Source organism: Solea solea, chromosome 19 (genome assembly GCF_958295425.1).
Source record: "Solea solea chromosome 19, fSolSol10.1, whole genome shotgun sequence".
Taxonomy (NCBI): Eukaryota; Metazoa; Chordata; class Actinopteri; order Pleuronectiformes; family Soleidae; genus Solea; species Solea solea.
The window spans coordinates 8,519,572-8,537,748 of NC_081152.1; the positions used below are offsets into that span (position 1 = coordinate 8,519,572).

The 18,177-nt window shown below is 42.1% G+C and overlaps 1 protein-coding gene across 1 annotated transcript; it reads left to right on the forward strand.

Moving 5' to 3' along the window:
• Positions 1–1,914: 1,914 nt before the first annotated feature.
• ntrk2b (neurotrophic tyrosine kinase, receptor, type 2b) lies at positions 1,915–17,933 on the forward strand. The gene is made up of 17 exons (XM_058617016.1): positions 1,915–2,548; positions 4,017–4,091; positions 4,179–4,250; positions 4,363–4,431; positions 4,530–4,681; positions 4,867–5,003; positions 7,155–7,287; positions 7,768–8,097; positions 8,342–8,350; positions 8,442–8,476; positions 8,808–8,907; positions 9,470–9,658; positions 10,184–10,314; positions 10,403–10,575; positions 11,779–12,019; positions 13,215–13,373; positions 14,558–17,933. The coding sequence occupies exons 1-17, from the start codon at positions 2,349–2,351 to the stop codon at positions 14,741–14,743; spliced, it is 2,391 nt and encodes a 796-aa protein (XP_058472999.1). The 5' UTR covers positions 1,915–2,348; the 3' UTR covers positions 14,744–17,933.
• Positions 17,934–18,177: the final 244 nt, after the last annotated feature.

Consider the following 18,177-nt stretch of genomic DNA (forward strand, 5'->3'; position numbering starts at 1 on the left):
TGATCAGAGTAAGTAAACCTAAACTCACTGAGAGGCGGTGGATAGTATGGGTTGGAGGTGGATCGGTGGGCTGAGTCACAGCTGCCTCACTCCAGGCAAGGTTCAAGACAAGTCTGCCACCAACTGGTTTCCTGGAGTGCTGGGAACAGAGATGGAGCAGTTTCAGAGTTTTGATGATGCAGATGAGGCACCCAACTCAATGCAAGAGAGGTTCAGTAAAGACATCACGTAGACTTCAAGATGAAATTATCAGGAGATACATTTTAAGAACTGATTTACAATTCAATTTAATGAACAACATATGCTTTGAATTCACAAATTATTTCCCCCCCATCTTCAAAAGAAAGTACTTGTGGACCCTGTGGATGTGGGTGAAAAAATTATAAAGCCATAAAAGCACATTGGCTAATCCAGAGCCTCAATCTCACTGCTGCACCCCCCCATTTGTTTTTTTTATAAAAAGCAACAAGCCAGAATTTTGTCCATACTTTAATCAGTTTTAAACATCCCCTCTCTTGTAGTTTTATCATGCTCCTTCAGATATAGGCAAGGATCTATTGCAAAATAAAGAGCTTGCTTTCCCTCTCCTCCACTGTGATGTTACCATGGAGACAGATATAATTCAGTTCTTGATGTTTCTCATAAAAAAAAAAAGAAGCCTGCGTACATATTTTCATCTGCAACCATAGCGACACTTGACATTGTCCCCGCTATTTGTAAAAGGCAAGTCACCATAGCGACACTAACCATCCAGGCTGTGTCATAGATCATGTGTCCTCACTAATATTTCTCCTCCTCATTATGGATGATTTTTTTTTTTAGGAATCCACCGATTTTTCATTCAATTATTATCATTAAAATGTATATTTATTTATTGCTTTTAATTGATCAGGATTTTTCTGACAGAAATGTGTTTATTTATTTAAGTAGTAATGTGTAAATACACCACATTATGGCCATCTACAGGACAAGAACAGAGCAAGAAATCACCACAATATCAACAAATACAATATAGTAACATAATGATATAATATATCATATAATATATCCATATTATATGTATTAATATTAGTATTATTGATGTGACCCTCTGTTCCACTGAGTCAATTTTACACATTATTACAGGGTCACAGTGGTTTGTGATGCAGATAAAGTGTGTGTGTGTTAAATAATATATAAATGTAAAAACAATTTGGTTAAATGCATGTTGAAATGAAAAAAAAAAAAAAAAAGGCTGAACAGAGTCTGTGCTCCTACAGGCTATCATGCTCTGATCGGTGACTGGAGTGAGACCCATTTGAAGCTTGCAGACATAGTATATAGGTAATTATTTTTCATAGATGCACTCGTCTTGTGCGTCAACCGTACGTCACACTATAGGCCATAATGGCCACAACCGTGCAACAGTGCTGGTGCTTTCATCACATGCATGGCTCCAGGGTTTAACTACAACACAGGAGAGTGTACATCCATTATTATTATTATTATTGTTGTTGTTGTTGTTGTTGTTGTTGTCGTCGACAACAAACAGGACACTTGACCCTCACAGCTGGGCACATGTGCAGCCTCATCCAAGCAGCTGCAGCTGGTGTTTATATGGGTTTTTTTGTTGCACATGAACCAAACATTAAAAATATAAAATGTTATAAATGACTGTCCAAAGGTGCCATAGAGATTCTCTCCCATTTAAACCCCCCCTCTCAGTCCCAGTGATGTGGGGAGATGCGCTCGTCCTCGTCGATAATCGATAGACGGATGCAGGTATAGCCTTTCCTTCCTCCCTACACACGCAGCAGCATCACCACGCATCCTTACTCCACTGTGCAGTCTCTCTTCTTCTCCTCCTCTCCATCACCACCACCACCACACTCATGAGAGAGAGAGACACACACACAGAAAAAAACAAAAAGAAAAAAGAAAACGCTGGAGTGGCGGCCTTGACTATTGATCTCTAAACATCTGGAACACCTCATATTTGTTTTACAAGGCAGAGGCGGACAGTCTGGGACTGAGACACAGGGAGTGAGACAGCAGCGGCAGCAGCAGCAGCAGCAGCAGGACGGAGCACTTGACACCTTTGCTTCACGGCATCGATATGCAGTAGTGTGATAGCAGCTCTGCGGAGACGGGAAGGCCAGTCCATGGCATCTTGATATTAAAACCGTGGGCTGTGCGCATTCCTCACCGACGGCGTCGAAAGGATTATTACCTTGGTCAGATAAACGGCGGCAAACGAGGAGAGGAGGGACACACACACACACGCGCGCACACACAACACATCTTACCACTAAATTACATTTGACCAGATTCTGTGTTGGGAGGTTTGGTGGGATATCATTGGACCTGCGATGGACTCCAGCGCGGGGGAATATGGCATGGCTCGTCTTGGATTGTTTTTGGTTTTTTTCACGGGGCTGTGGAGATTTAGCGATGCGTGCCCCGCATCGTGCACTTGCAGCATCTCAAGGATTGTTTGTATTGATTCCGAACCAGGGATCGAGGATTTCCCCATGCTCACGTTAGATGACATGGAAAACATCACCGAGATGTAAGTGTGCGAACACGGTCGTGCAGACAGCCCATGGACTTATTAGGATGCAGTGCGTAAAAAGGAGCACCTGCGACGGCTCGCAATAATACACGAAGGCTGTTATTATTGTTAGGATCGTGAGCTACTACCAATCAAACTAGTAATAATAACGTATGAATAACAGCAGGACTGGTTTGATTGTCCTTCATGGTCAACATGTCTGCGGCTCTTAATGTCAAACACCAAAAAAAAATGATATTTACATGCAAGGTTTGGGTTTGTCAGATCATGCAGCCAAGTATGTGTGTGTATGTGGCGGGGATTGCGTGTGCCACTAACGACGTCCGTGTGTGTGTGTGTGTGTGTGTGTGCGCGTAATGGTGGCGAGAGTGTGCGTCAGGCTCATTTGGATTAGTCGGTGTTTCCTTTACAAAAACAGCTCCAGAGGTAGTGAGCATGGAGTAAATGTTCAGGCCCAGCGCAGACTCTGAGGTGTTGATTCGGCTTTTTTGGGGCGGCGTGATGTGAAAGAGACTCGCTAATATTTCACGATGACCAAATTGCTGCCACATTACACATCGGTTTGTATCAAGCCGGTGATAGGCTGTACCCATAGCCTTATCTGCGTCAGTGTGTGTGTGTGTGTAGGGAGGCCTGATGTGCCGGAGTACACCTGGTACAACCCTGCACACACACACACACACACACACACACACACAGCAGCCACACATCTTCATCGCATCTGCCCACTGTGGAGGCGAGAGTGGGTGAGCTGACTGAGGGAGACAGACTCTATAGTTGGCAGAGCAACCTGTCATGGATGTTTACTGTGCGTCCACATGATTATGCTGCATTTTTTTTTACAATCCAAAGGAATTAGCACACAGGAGAGTGTGACTCTTTATTCACTTTGTCTGAAGGGACATCCTTTAAGGAGCAGGTTTGAGACAATAATGCATCCAGCAAATATCACATTTGACATTTGACATAGGAAACTTTTGGAATAAGGCCAGAACTTCTGAAGCAGCACAGAGCCTTCAGACTGCTGGAGATGCTTTAATACATTTACAGTGTTTGTGTTTTAAAAGTATATGAAGGTGTCTTGAATATTGTCTTATTAAACAGAAAGAAATATATCATCTTTAGCAAAAGTCTAGATAACTCACTCACTAGATATATGTATATATATATATATATATATATATATATAGATATACTGTATATATAAATATATAAATATTATGGACATTAACAACAACAATACAAAACTAAAAAAAACAAATCCCCATATATATGTATGTTGACATAGGAAATGACGCTGTCTACTAAATAATAAAAAAGACAGACATTTACTTCTAGTTTTTATGAAAGTTATAAACAAAATTGGCCCCTTTGCTCTGTGGGCTTATTTAAGCTTGTTTAAAGACAGTGATTTAACTGACCATCAGTGCATCTGACTGCTGTTTCTTCTGCATTGTCTCCACAGATTCATTGCTAATCAGAACAGACTGTTTGACATTAACGACAACAGTCTGAGGCACTACATAAACCTCAGAAACCTGTGAGTACCATCCTGTGTTTTCCAGTGTTTTACATGCACGTTTCCGTAAAAACAATAGTTATGACTCTTCACTTTTACTTATAACAGAACAGTGACGAGGACGAGACTGACGTCAATATCACCAGATGCATTTTTTAATAATACAAGACTTCAATATGTGTAAGAAGCTTCTTTTCTTTCTTTTTTATTACTTGAATGTTTTGATGTACACAGGAGTTGCCTTGTTTGAATTATTCATTTATTTTTATTTTATTATCTCTCTTGCTTTTAGAAATCTCAGACACAATAATCTATCAATATTGTCTTGGAGAACATTTCAGAACTTCAACACAACATTGCCGTAAGTATCACATGCAGTAATGGCTATAATATTCAGTCAATACAGCTCTCTCTCTCTCTCTAAGACAAAGTCAGACAATGAAAATGACTTTTTTTCAGGCTCCTGCTGTTTGGAAACCCTCTGGATTGTATTTGTGAGAACCTGTGGATCAAATTGAGGCTCCAAGAAGAAGGCGACGGTCAGGAGCTGAGATGCACGGACGACAGAGGAGAGACGACGCCCTTTGCCACACTCACGCCGCCAGATTGTGGTAATGTGAAACCGAGTTAAAATAAGCAGCGATGTGCATCTGATAGTGCATGTCTCGTGAGGTGATCCTCTCTAGGGGGATCAGAAAAGAGAGGTCAAAGACGTAAAGGAGGAAACAAGTCTCACGTCTGACCAGATGACTCAAGTGTTTGTGACACAGACCGTCCGTTTGCTTGTGTCTCACAGTGGTTCCCATCGTGGATGTCACGCCAAAGATGGTGACCAAGATGCAGGGGAGTAACGTGAAGGCCGTGTGCACCGCCACAGGCTCCCCTCCTCCCGAGATCCTGTGGAACCTCGATATTCTCTCCACCCACCACGAGGTGAGCCCACTCTGAGTTGTGTCTTCTACAGCGTCCAGCTCTTTAAGGGAAGTGACTCAGCCCGTTTTTAAAATGAAGGCTCTAATCTTCCCCTAAAGATTTACATCTTCACAAGAAATTAAAAGATTCAAGGCTGAGTGCCACAGTGGGACAAAGAGGAGGAGTCTTATCAAGAGATGGACCACGATACTGGGGTCTATTGATAATAATAACAATATGACCGGCCTTAGCCTTAAACACACAAAAAAATCATTTGAAACTTTACTGTTTGTCTTCAAAGCTCTTTGAAGACAAACAGTTTAGCTCATCAATATATGCCAGACCTCCTAACCCCTCATTCAACTCCTAGGTCACTTAGCTCCTCCTCACAAGAGCTCATATGAGTCCCCGTCTCTCATAGTTTCCTCTTCTGTTGCTACCCCCCAAAAAAAAAACTGTGGAACAGTCGCCCAATTCCACACCGGGACGTCTCTCACTACTACTGACGTTTTTAAATCCAACTTTAAGTCTCATCCCTGCGATCTTGTTTTTAATCCCAGTGCTGTATGATTGTATGTCGTCTTGAATATATACATGCATCCATCTTCGACCGCAGGGGGGGAGGGCCCGCTGGTACCAATCCCAGCTGGCATATAGGGCAAAAAGGCAGGGTACACCTTGGACAGATCGCCAGTCCTTCACAGGGACACGGAGACAAACAACCACTCTCACACTCACACCTACAGTCAATTTAGAGTGTCTAATTTCCAAGGTCATTTATATATAATATAATATATATTATAATTATTATAATTTTAGGCTCTTGTCTAAGCACTTGAAACTCTGTTGGTCCAGACCTGAGAGTGTTGGGATTGCTACCGCGGATTCATGGCGGCAAAAAATGTCATCCTCCCTAAAGAGAAGCCAGGAACCTTGCTTAAAGTACATATAAATATGTACAAAAACAAACAGCTGATCCCCCTTTTCTCCATCCAAACACATTTTATCTGCCCCGCGGCAGAGTGCGTGTGAACGTATGCGTGGATGAATGTGCTCTCGTCGACGGTTAATGTCTGCGTGACCGTATGGAATTTCGTTAGGCTTTTCCTAATAATTTGACCGTTTTCACTGCGTAACGTCTTTATGTTAGATGTCGTTTTGCAAAGTGACCTTGAAAAAGAGACGGTCTTTCCCCCGTTTTAAATCAAACTGGTGACGACAACGATGATGATATAACAGGATTATTCTAAGGCTATAAAAACCAAACCCTTTCCAATTCAAAATGATAACACACTTATCTAAACACACTGATGGGTAGGAGCATATTCATTTTCTACCGATCAACCCTCCTAAATATTACACACTCGACCTTTAAATGTATTTGACTGTGTGAAATAACACGATTATCATTCATTAACAAATAAATATTGTCTATAAAATACAGTAATATTTAAATCATACTATTTAAGTTTACAAAAGTGGACGTCATCGTTCACGTTTTGTTTTTTCCCCCCACTGGTCTGATGAGGTTTGGTTGCTATACAGATTTGGGATTTTCTTTTGAAACAATTGTTTACCTTGCAATAAAATACATGAATAAACTCATGTAATATTACCTACAGAAGGTCTATGTTACTGTGCATTTAGTTTGTAATCCAGATCTTCAGAATCAGAATCAGAAAACTTTATTGTCATCTTGATCTGTGAGAAACAAGGAGCAGACTCTGAGTGCTTTATTTGAGTTCATTTAGTTATATAGTTTAGTTTGTGATCGATTGGAAAGTGGAAAAGGGAACTTAGCTTGTAACTGGAGGGGTTGCCAGTTCGAGTCCCCACCAGGTCAAAGGGCTGGGGTGTCCCTGAGCAAGGTACCCAACTCCCACGGCTCCCCGGGTGCCCAGGCGCTGCTCAGCGGCTGCTCACTGCGTCCTAATTCTAATAGGGGATAAAAGGTTAAATGCAGAGAAAGAATTTCCCTAAGGGATTAATAAAGTAAAAAAGAAATTGCATAAGAATAAAACAGAATGAAAGACATTAACAAACAGAAATAAGAGTATATTTCTGTATAAACCAAAATCTCACTCTCAGTCATAATCCAGTATATGGTGGAGATTTGTTCTGACATGAATAGAACACACTGTGTGATGCACACGATGTCCTCTGTGCTTACAGATCGAACCAAAGGAAACAGAGAGCACCCTCACCTTGTCAGGCCTGTCTCCCGACGACAACGGCAGGGAGATCATATGCAGTGCCGAGAACATGGTCGGTCAGATGGAGGCCACCATTCACCTTAACATTCTCTGTAAGGCCTTCTCTGTTATAACTTAACTGTTAATGGTTTAGCATCATGGCATACATCTTTAAAAATGATATTTTCTGTGGAGGTCTGTCTCATTTCCTCTCAGATAATCTTATAAGTGCCATCTATTAGACTCTGTGTGTGTGTGTGTGTGTGTTTTTCCAGTAGAAGCAGGAGGCTCCTCAGTTTGTTATAATTTCTGTCTCTCTGCAAATCTTATTGACTCTCCATGTTTCCTGTTCATAACTCTTCCTCCCCGTGCCTTGCCTCACTCGTCTGCTTGTTTGGTACGACATTTCTCCTCATTCCCGTCTCTCATGTTTTCCTGTCAGTGTTCAAACGTTGTGTGATCCGTCTCTCCTCAGCTGCCCCCTGACCGCGTCTCCTCTTCAATCCCATAAATGTCTCTTTTCCTGCTTCCTCCTGGTGTTGATTTCCTATCATCCCGTGTTTACTCTTCCTCTACTGTTGCCTCTGTGTCAGTTGCCCCGACCATCCAGCAGCTGCTGGAGCCGGAGCAGAACCACCACTGGTGCATCCCCTTCAGCGTGACGGGGAACCCTAAGCCCGAGCTGCAGTGGTATCACAGGAACGTGACTCTCCAGGAGCAGGACTACATCCACACCCAGATCCACCTCTCCACTGAGAACGAGGACCACGGCTGCTTGCAGCTGGTCAACCCCACGCACATCCACAACGGCATGTACAAGCTGGTGGCGAAGAATGAGTATGGCCGGGACGAAAAGAAAGTCTTTGCCCAATTCATTGACCCACCTGAAATAGGTTGGAACGGTCTGTTTCTATTTTACAGCTGTTTATTTACTTACGAGTATGATTCAGTCCATTTTTCAAGCTAGTTTGTGTTTATGAGGGTGACAACTAACACAGATTTGTTTTTCGGTCTAACAGAAACAGATGACCCTCCAATCTGTAAGTAACGATTATCAATTATTAAAAAAAAAAAAAAAACAATGTAAATAATTGTGAATAATTATTATTTATAACTCTGATCTCTTCTTCCTCCTATGGCCTGTGACTGTATCTTTCTTCTGCCCAGATACGACCAGTACGTACATGGACTCAACTCAACTCCAGTCAGCAGTTACAGTCGTATGAGCTTTTGTTGACAACTGTTTTCTCTCTTCTTTTTTTTCCAGCTTCTCCACTCCCTCCGTTGGACGACAGTGTCGCTGTAAGTGATCATCGGCCGCGTTTACCGTCCAAAGCGTTGGTTTGTTGTGTGTCATGGTGGTGCCGCTCCTATAAAACAAATGTTCAACACATAACACTTTGTATTGACTCTCAATAGAGTGGATCTATGTGTGCTGTCTGAGTGCTTTCTCTAGTTATTTATTACATTTCGCATGGTCTGAAATGGATAAATTAAATCAAACTAAATTATTAAACATCTCCAAGATCTAACTTGGTAGCATATAGGCTCTTGGCCCCTGGTCGAAATCTTGGATCCACAGGTCGAAAACATGTAGGTAAGATGTTTTATTGTTGTTTTTGTTTCATTCCAGGTGTATGTGGTTGTGGGAATCGCAGGAGTTGCCTTGACCGGCTGTGTCCTGATGGTGATCATCCTGAAATATGGAAGAAACTCCAAGTTTGGTATTAAAGGTGAACAGATTTGCTAAAATGATATCCAATTTTGCATACCAATAGCGTCTTCCTATGGTTTTTCTCTCTCTCTGTGCTAAGCTCAGCTCAGTACCACAGCTACAGTCAATGTTATTCCTCAAAATGTGTTTATATCGAAACACATTTGATATAAAATCTTAAAGAAGGTGTTCGTAAACTGATTTTGTTACCATCAAATAGAGCCAGTGTAGCTCCATGTCAGTTAGGATAGATCTAAAAGTGGTATTAATCTCATCTAGTTCCTTACTAGACAGGAAATAAGTGTATTGTACACTGGCACATTTTAAAAATGGAGTTAAAAAGAACTTTAAATTAAAGTTGAAGCATTGATTTAAAGCTGAACTGCAGCCTCTGCTGTGTCAGTGTAAAAACTAGTACAGGAATGTGTTTAATGATGACGTGTGTGATTGTCTGATATCTTTTTATCATTAAACAATCACACAATTTTTGTCCCATTTCTCCCTCCAACTGTGCACCTTTACCTCCTTCCTCATTCTGTTTCCTCTCCATCTCCATCTCCTCCTCCCATTTGGCTCCCTAGGCTCCTCCTCAGTCATCAGTAATGACGATGACTCTGCCAGCCCTCTTCATCACGTCTCCAATGGCAACAACACCCCATCGTCCTCGGAGATGGGTCCAGACGCAGTGATCATTGGGATGACAAAGATTCCTGTCATTGAGAACCCACAGTACTTCCGTAACACCGGCAGCATGCTGAAATCTGACACGTGTGAGTTACCGCCCCGCTCAACAAATGCCTGGTAACCTGGACCTTTTCTGATAAATCCATGCAGGGATCACCGCTGGACGCCAGATTTATTGTCAGAGTGACTCCTCCTTGACGTGAACAGGACAGAGAACATACAGATAATGTTCAGAAACACAAGCTTGTTTAGAAGAGGCGCAGTGCGGCAGACTGAACCTAAATGTGTTTTCTTTTAGGTTTTTCGATTCATTGAAACACAATCGCCAGTGTTTTTGATCGTTTGAATAATTTATTTAGGTTTGCTCTTCAGAAACGTCCACTTTCGTTGTACTTTTCACCTTAAAATCAAAGAAATTCACTTATTCATTAGCAGCATACAAACATCAATTAGGTGGTTGGACATTTTAAGTGGCAAAGATACAGTAAGACATTATATGAAGGTTAACAAAGATATATTCTGAAAAGTCTTCACTCATATACTAATTGCCTGTAACAATCAATAATGCACATGTGACCTTGAGAGTGATTTGTCTGCTTGTGCGTTGAAAGTCGTGCAGCACATCAAGAGACACAACATCGTGCTGAAGCGGGAGCTGGGAGAGGGAGCCTTCGGGAAGGTCTTTCTCGCCGAGTGCTACAACCTGACGCCAGACCAGGAGAAGATTCACGTGGCAGTCAAGGTACCAAAAATAATCAATGCACTCGCGAATTCTCCCCGGCTGCATGTAGATCATGCTCCTCACCGTGTGTCTTCTCGCTTGTGCTCAGACTCTGAAAGAGGGCAGCGAGAGCGGCCGAGCGGACTTCTACAGGGAGGCCGAGCTCCTCACCAACCTGCAGCACGAACACATCGTCACCTTCTACGGAGTGTGCGTAGAGAGCGACCCACTCATCATGGTGTTTGAATACATGAAGCATGGTGACCTCAACAAGTTTCTCAGGTAGGAGACATCTGCATCATGTTTTGGCCCTTAGTCCTTTCAGCCCACAGTGTCCACGTCTACAATACATTGTCTCCTATATTGTGTAGTAACCAGACCGACTCACTCACTCTCACTCGTCCCCTGCCGCTTTATTCTCCACATGAGGGTCACGGGGGGCGTTGGTGCCAATCCCAGCTGACATAGGGCGAAAGGCAGGGTCACACCAGGTTGCCAGTCCATCACAGGGACACATAGAGACAAACAGCCATTCACTCTCACACTCACACCTAGGGTCAATTTAGTGTGTCCCCCACACACGGGGAGAACATGCAAACTCCATGCAGAAAGATTAGATTATTAAATTAAATCAGGCACGTCAAAAGTCCAGCCCGTGAGCCAATCATGACCCGCAGCTTTGGTTTTATAATCTATTATTTATGGACAGGGAGGGAATTGGCCTTGGACATGTGTCACCCCCAATAAGTCCTGGGTTTGAAACCCACCTGTAACAGCTATATGCACTCATCTTATATTATGTTATTTGACTCCAGATGTGAAAGAAAGGCATTTTTTTCACTCCTGTGTGGCTTAGATTTGGTTACATTTCCATTTAAAAATGATAATTGTGACAATGAAAATACATTTTTTTTTATCATTTGTATGTAAATGTTACTGTTCAAAAAGGGTTTGAAGTGACCATTGGCCACTTGGATGAATACTACTAATAATAATATTTAAAAATACCAGAGGTCATACAATACAACCACATTATATGGCTATGATTGGAAATTGAAATAGATATTTTAAGATATTTTTAGAAAACTAACTGTTGGTTTGCATTTATTTTTCACTGATAGATGATGAAGCCACAATCAGTATTATTGTCTTTGCCTAGAATAAAGACAGTTCTGTCCAAGACAATGACCTCTGAATACATTTTGTTTCGCTTAGAATAAAATCTGTTAGAGGAGTTGCAATTTATATATAAAGACTCTGTGGTCGATCACCTAGGACGTGTCTGTCTTGGGTAACCCTACCCACCTGGGCTACTAGGATCATTGGGACATGCAAACCCCTCCACCACGATAAGGTGGCGGCTCCAGGAGTGGGGGGGAAGGATAATACTGTCAGGGCTAAATTATAATTAATGTTCGTTTGGAGAGTAACTATGGATGTGGTGTGATGATGACAGAGGCACTGATGAAGAGTTTCTCCCTGCAGGTCCCATGGTCCTGATGCTGTGTTAATGGCAGACGGGCAACACAGCATCCTGGTGGAGCTGACCCAGTCCCAGATGCTGCACATTGCACAACAGATTGCTGCTGGCATGGTTTACCTGGCCTCCCAGCACTTTGTCCACAGAGACCTGGCAACCAGGAACTGCCTGGTGGGGGAGAACCTGATGGTCAAGATCGGAGACTTTGGCATGTCCAGAGATGTTTACAGCTCAGACTATTACAGAGTGAGTATTTTATGTTTTCGCTCACGTCACACTTGCTCTCTTGTCCTCGCACATGCGCATACGTTCAAGCGTTCATATTTCATAAACATACACAACATAAACAGCGTCATATAAAAACCGGAGGTACATGGCGGTGCTTAACGGCGCGTGTCATTATCCACTGAGAGAAGATTACACTCTCTTATAAGTGGCTGTTGATACAGCGGACAGTAGCTGTTTGAATAAAAATGTGTCATGCTGGGAAACCGATGGATTTATTCTTCAGCGCTTCCTCCTCCTCCTCCTCCCGAGTGTCTCAGATCCCAGTCTGAATTACACAGTGCCCTCTGCTGCCCAACGCGGGTCAGGAAATGAATGTGAGCACAGTCGCCTGCACAAGATACGATCGACATGAAAAGGGCCTGTCACCGTCTCCTGATATCAATCAGCAGAGGCATGAACATGAATGCTGTCTCATCGGCTGTGCTGCTGCAAATCAAAGGAAATCATAGTGATAAATTAGATCAGCTGAGAAAACCAGTGCAGTGGCATTGCATTACAGAGGATTAGCAACGAATAGAAGGAGCATTCCGTAGAAATGCTTTACAATGATGTTGTAAATGCCAGTAATATAATGACATAAAATGACAAAAGTCAGTTTTTAGCAGTTTTTATACTCATATACTTGGCTATAGCAGATTTTAGGTTAAGCATTATGGTTTGCAACAATTACAATAGCAGGTATGTTTACAATTATGCTGTGAGGCTAAAGAGTCTACAGTATAGGCTGTCAATAAGACTTCAATAAGGCCGTCAATAAGACTTCCTCGCACTGAAAAGTTGTGTAGAAAACCTCAGATATTCCATGTCTGTGTTGTTAGAGTTGTTATGATTAGAGACATCATGATTACATAACTCTATTTGGTATAAACCCTGACAGATGCTTGGTTGGAGATGGCGAATTCATGTAGGTGAGGTGATAAATATGACCTCCATTAAATGTATAATCAGATTTTAAACCATTTTTGTTGAATCTGTTATAGAAATTTAATGAACACTTTTTGGTTTGGTTTGTTTTATTTATCATGATGTTGCAATTAAAAATATTTAGGATCAAACTGCACAAACCATTTCAATATAGTGTTCATATCCAGAATAAATAACAAAATAACCCTCTCTGGTTTCTGACCTGAGTGACTGTTCTCTCCGTCTGCAGGTGGGCGGTCACACGATGCTGCCGATCCGCTGGATGCCCCCGGAGAGCATCATGTACAGGCGGTTCACCACGGAGAGTGACGTGTGGAGCCTGGGAGTGGTGCTGTGGGAGATCTTCACCTACGGCAAACAGCCCTGGTACCAGCTCTCCAACAACGAGGTCAGAGTCTGTCCTGAGACACACATTCACCCCCAGCTCAGTCACCTTCACTTAAAAACACAAGGACAGACACATATGATGATGGATTACATTACATGTCATTTAGCAGACTTACAATAAGTATCTGTATCTGTAAGTATGGATAGTGGCTTAATCTGGTCAAACTGTGGGACTTATCAAAACCAGCCCCCTAAACCACACTGCGAGACACCATTGCCAAGAAGGTATGGCAGGGTTGGGGGTGTGGGGATGAAGATGATGCATGAACACAACAGGAAGTCAGTTATAATTGTATTCATTTGATTCCTTACCTATCTGTTGCTGCCATCAGCTTTACCCTCTTTCCATTGAACCATTCAAACGCTGCAACATGGGGTTAAGTGTCTTGCTCAAGGACGCATATAGACTAGCAGAGCCAGGAATTGAACCCACAACCTTCCAGCTGAAAGACAACTCCCGCCTACCACTGAGCTACCATGGCTTGACCCTAACTCCTCGCTTTTTTGATACTTTTACTTTTTACTTCTAAAACTTAAGTACATTCACATCAGAAAATTTCTTTTGATACTTAAGTGCAGTAACTGTCATATACTTTAAGACTTTTACTTAAGTAATATTATAAAAAGTGACTTCAACTTCTACCAAAGTCATTTTCTGTTAAGATACTTACAAGACTGATGTTGACACGATGTTTCCACAAGTGATGTCCTGTGTGAACGCAGCATTACACTATTTGTTTGCTGCGTCCCACACCTGAACATAGGCTCTGTCAAGCAAAACTATCAGACCTGACTGAGGGAGCGTGTGCGTGCATTCACAGGCAGTGCATAGGTGGGCGAGGACAAGAAGCATTTATCTCAACAAACTGCTGAATGATGGTTTTTTGAGTAGTGGAATTCATTGTGTTTTCAGTCACACTCCAACCTGTTTGCAGCCATCTTGCTTTACTGGAGCAATGTTGCTGTTGTCTCCGTCCATCTTGACTTTGAATTAACTTCCTGTGTGCAGATAGAAAAAAGATTTTTGGAGCTGTGCCACGCTCAGCTGACAGCACACCCTGGACAGATCGCCAGTCCATCGCAGGGCCACACTTAGAGACAAACAACCATTCACTCTCACATTCACTGTGTTTTTTTCATTAATAATAACATAAAATGATAATACTGTCCCCCTGTGTCCTACAGGTGATTGAGTGCATCACCCAGGGTCGCGTGCTGCAGCGACCCCGCACCTGCCCGAAAGAGGTCTATGATCTGATGCTGGGTTGCTGGCAGAGGGAGCCCTACATGAGGCTGAACATCAAGGAGATCCACAGCATGCTCCAGAGCCTCGCCAAGGCCTCACCCGTGTACTTGGACATACTGGGCTGATGTGCCGGGTGTTCCTGTATGTACTTTGCGTGCATGTGTGCGTGCTGGGGCTTCGTACTACGTGTTGTGTGTGTTGGACGGAGAGGAGGAGGAGGAGAAGAAGCTTGCGTGACTGTGTGGGTGCGTCTGTGTACAGTACCTGGCTGTAAATGTTCCTGTAAATGCTCTCCGTGTCCTCATTACATCGACAAAAGCCTTAAAATTCTTTGTTGTTTTTTTTTTTTTTTTGCTTTTTTCTGTACCCATCCACAGTATTTGCCGATGCATGTTTCACAAGTGGAAACCAAAACGCGGAAAAGGATTCTGTCACTTTATCTAAATCACTAACACGTTCACACACACACACACACACACACACAGATGAAGAGAAAAAACTCGATAATCAGACACTGGCTGTTCTGTTTACATCCATACAATTAATGCTGTGAATGAAATCAACGTGTCCCTCCATGTTTGGACACAACGTAATTGTGAATTGAGCGTTGTCTTTTTCCTTTAGTTTTGTCAGCAGTGTCACATTTGTGTTATATATTCTACACAAATACGCAAACGTTCTCATAGATTCCTGTTACATATAATCTTGCTCAAGTCCACTGAACAATCTTTTAATGTAAGACCAGTGTTAAGGTAGTAAAAGGGCATACAGCGTTTATTTCATTTTTCTTTTTAAATAATGCTGTAATCATTTTCATACATTACACTAATTACACAAGGTCATCAGTATTCATTATTATGTGGAGTGTTGATCGCATGAAGTGTTCATTTGTTGTATCTAAAGCACAGAGAATGAGGACTCGATGGTGTGAAGCTGTGCCTGTCTTGGAGAAAAAAAAAGATGAGCACAGGTTGTTTGTTTTTTGAATTATTATTATTATTATTACTATTGTTATTATTATTATTATTATTATTTTTCATTCACCAGCAATGCCATTAGCAGATCTCTGTTGTTCGGTGGCCCATATCTGTAAGTGATGTGGTCGTGTGTGTGTGTGTGTGTGTGTTTCTTCAGAGGCGGGTTTTCTGATGTCGTGCGTGTGCTTGTTGGTGAGATTGTGTGTTTATGGTTTGACGACGGGTGTGACGATGAAGATGGGCTTCAGGAGTGTCATATTCATGTTTCGCGTCTAATTTGACGCACTGTGTACTGAGGTCCGAGGTTTCTGAGGCGGGTTTGTGCGGTTGTGCACGTGTTGGAGTCACGACCTGTTTAATTCATCTTTATTTCTAATCTTTACTCGACACAGTAGGCTAAGAGACCGCCGTAAAAAGGGTTAATTAAGAGTCTGATTGCTCTTAAAGTGTCCCAGGGGAGCTTCCATCTCTCTCTCAGCAGCCCCAGTCAGCGGCCGGGGTGGTATGTGATAAAGATCCTCACTCTGGGCGGCAGTGAAACACATCAGTAGACATTTCCAGGAAGACTTTAACATTTAGAAACTGGTTTTTAAACTGCAATCTGGTCAACATTTTACAAAAGTAATCATTGTGCTACGGCCATAACCCTGTATTAAAGGTGATTTATCAGGCCAATATCTGCACTTTTTTTTATTATTATTTCTATTTAAAATGTGCACTGAAGCGCAGTCACAAAATGCAGATTGAAGAGGGAGTTTATTTAAGTTATGCAAATGTTGTATACGATTTGTTAAACTGTTATCACTCATAGAATATTTAATCTTTGAAAATACATCTTCCCATTATAACATAATCATTTTAACAAAAATTGACTTTACACATTAGTTTGATCCAGCCACAGTGCTGTTAGAGCCTGATCAAACAACATGCTGCATGCTTATTGGCTCACTGACGCTGCTGAGAAATCCTCAGGTACCAAAAACTGGATATTGAATGATAACATTTCTTCGATATTGGGCGATTGAGAGGAAGTTCGATACTTAGTCGATACCACATAAGAGTGTATAACAATCATATAGAGGCATAAAGCAGTACAGGCATTATAATACGTTTGGTGAAGTGCACTTTGTAGCGTAACTCGAGCCCAAACGCACAACCCGACCACTCTCCTCGACCTCAGCTGCTTTTTTTTCATCCAGCCATGACTGAAGCAAGTAACTCAGACACCGTTTCCATGTTCTCATAGGAACAGTGCTGTACGACAACATGTGTGTGCTGTATATAAACTGCTGTGCATTCTGTACAGTTCTGATATTTGTCTATATGAATAGTAGGATATGTTTAATAGTATAATCTGTTCTAAGCAGGTATCATGTCAAAAGAAAACAAAACTGTGTGACATCTATTGAAGACAATGTGTTATGGGCCACTGGCAATACAAAAACTCTATGTAAATAGGATTTTCTTTGTGCTACATTGTAATAATTTCTTTGTGCTCGTTCATAATAGCGGTGAGAATACAATCCTTTTTTGGCAACTTTTTTGATCTGCGGAGGACTTTCTTTGAGCAATGTGGGGTTTTTTTTTCTCTGGAGAAAAAGAAACAAACAAAAAAAACAAACGATCTCCTTTTTTTCCTCTCCACTGTGATGGGGAGCTTACGCAGAGGCTGTGTGAGACACTGCCTGTCTGTAGGAGGAGCATAGACTCTGGTTCTGATCCAACATCAGGACGCCTCCTAGCTGACAAGCATCTGAGCAGGTGTGTGGCCGACGGCACGGAGGTCAGCAGTCGCCTCCTGCCCAACCCCAGCACTCCACCTCTGACTGACTGTAGCCTATTTTGATCCTCTTTCAGATGAATAACTGTGACTTTGCATCATGATTAGTATATTATTTTGAATGTAATCTAGAAGGGTCGGGACCTTTTTTTTGAATGTAATCTGGGGGTGGGTGGCGGACAGGGGAGGTTGGGAAGGATTGAGAACTTTTTTTGTAAATATCTGGTAAAAGAAAAAAAAATATGACAAGTTTTCATTCTTGTGCAGATAACGGAAATTTTACTTACTATGTGAATACAAAGAGAGTGTGTGTTTATGTGTGTGAGGAAATGCTGTGTGTGTGTGTGTGTGCATTTGCACACGCGCCTGTATGCAAGTGTGGATGTGTGTACGAGTGTGTGTGTGCGCGCTCCTCTGGCCGATTTTAATCCTGCTTTAATCAGCCAGTTCTATCAATCAATTCAATGCTTTGTGCATCATGTGAGTAGCTTATCCACAATTAATGGAAATGTTCCTTGTGATACTGTGCATTTAATAAAGGTGGTATGTCTTACAATACATCTCGTGCCCTCACTCGGGTCAGATCCTGCGTGTTTTCATTCCCAGAGTTTAGATTTCTCTGTTATTTTCGGGGACACGGGCTGATCAGATCGATACCAGTCTGGTGTTCAATTACAGCGAGCACCTGCTCAGCATAAAAGTTTTGATTACAACTACTCAGATTAGGTTCTTTTTTTTTTTTTTAAATACCTCAGTCATGTCTTGAAGCAACAAGGGCCTTTCCTGTATGGAGTTTGCATGT

Bases quoted from the DNA above. Each gene is read 5' to 3' on its own strand.
- ntrk2b (XM_058617016.1), top strand. From the start codon at position 2,349: ATGGACTCCAGCGCGGGGGAATATGGCATGGCTCGTCTTGGATTGTTT. The intron at 4,682-4,866 runs GTAATGTGAAAC...TGTGTCTCACAG, and splicing joins ACTCACGCCGCCAGATTGTG to TGGTTCCCATCGTGGATGTC. The intron at 8,908-9,469 runs GTGAACAGATTT...TTGGCTCCCTAG, and splicing joins CTCCAAGTTTGGTATTAAAG to GCTCCTCCTCAGTCATCAGT.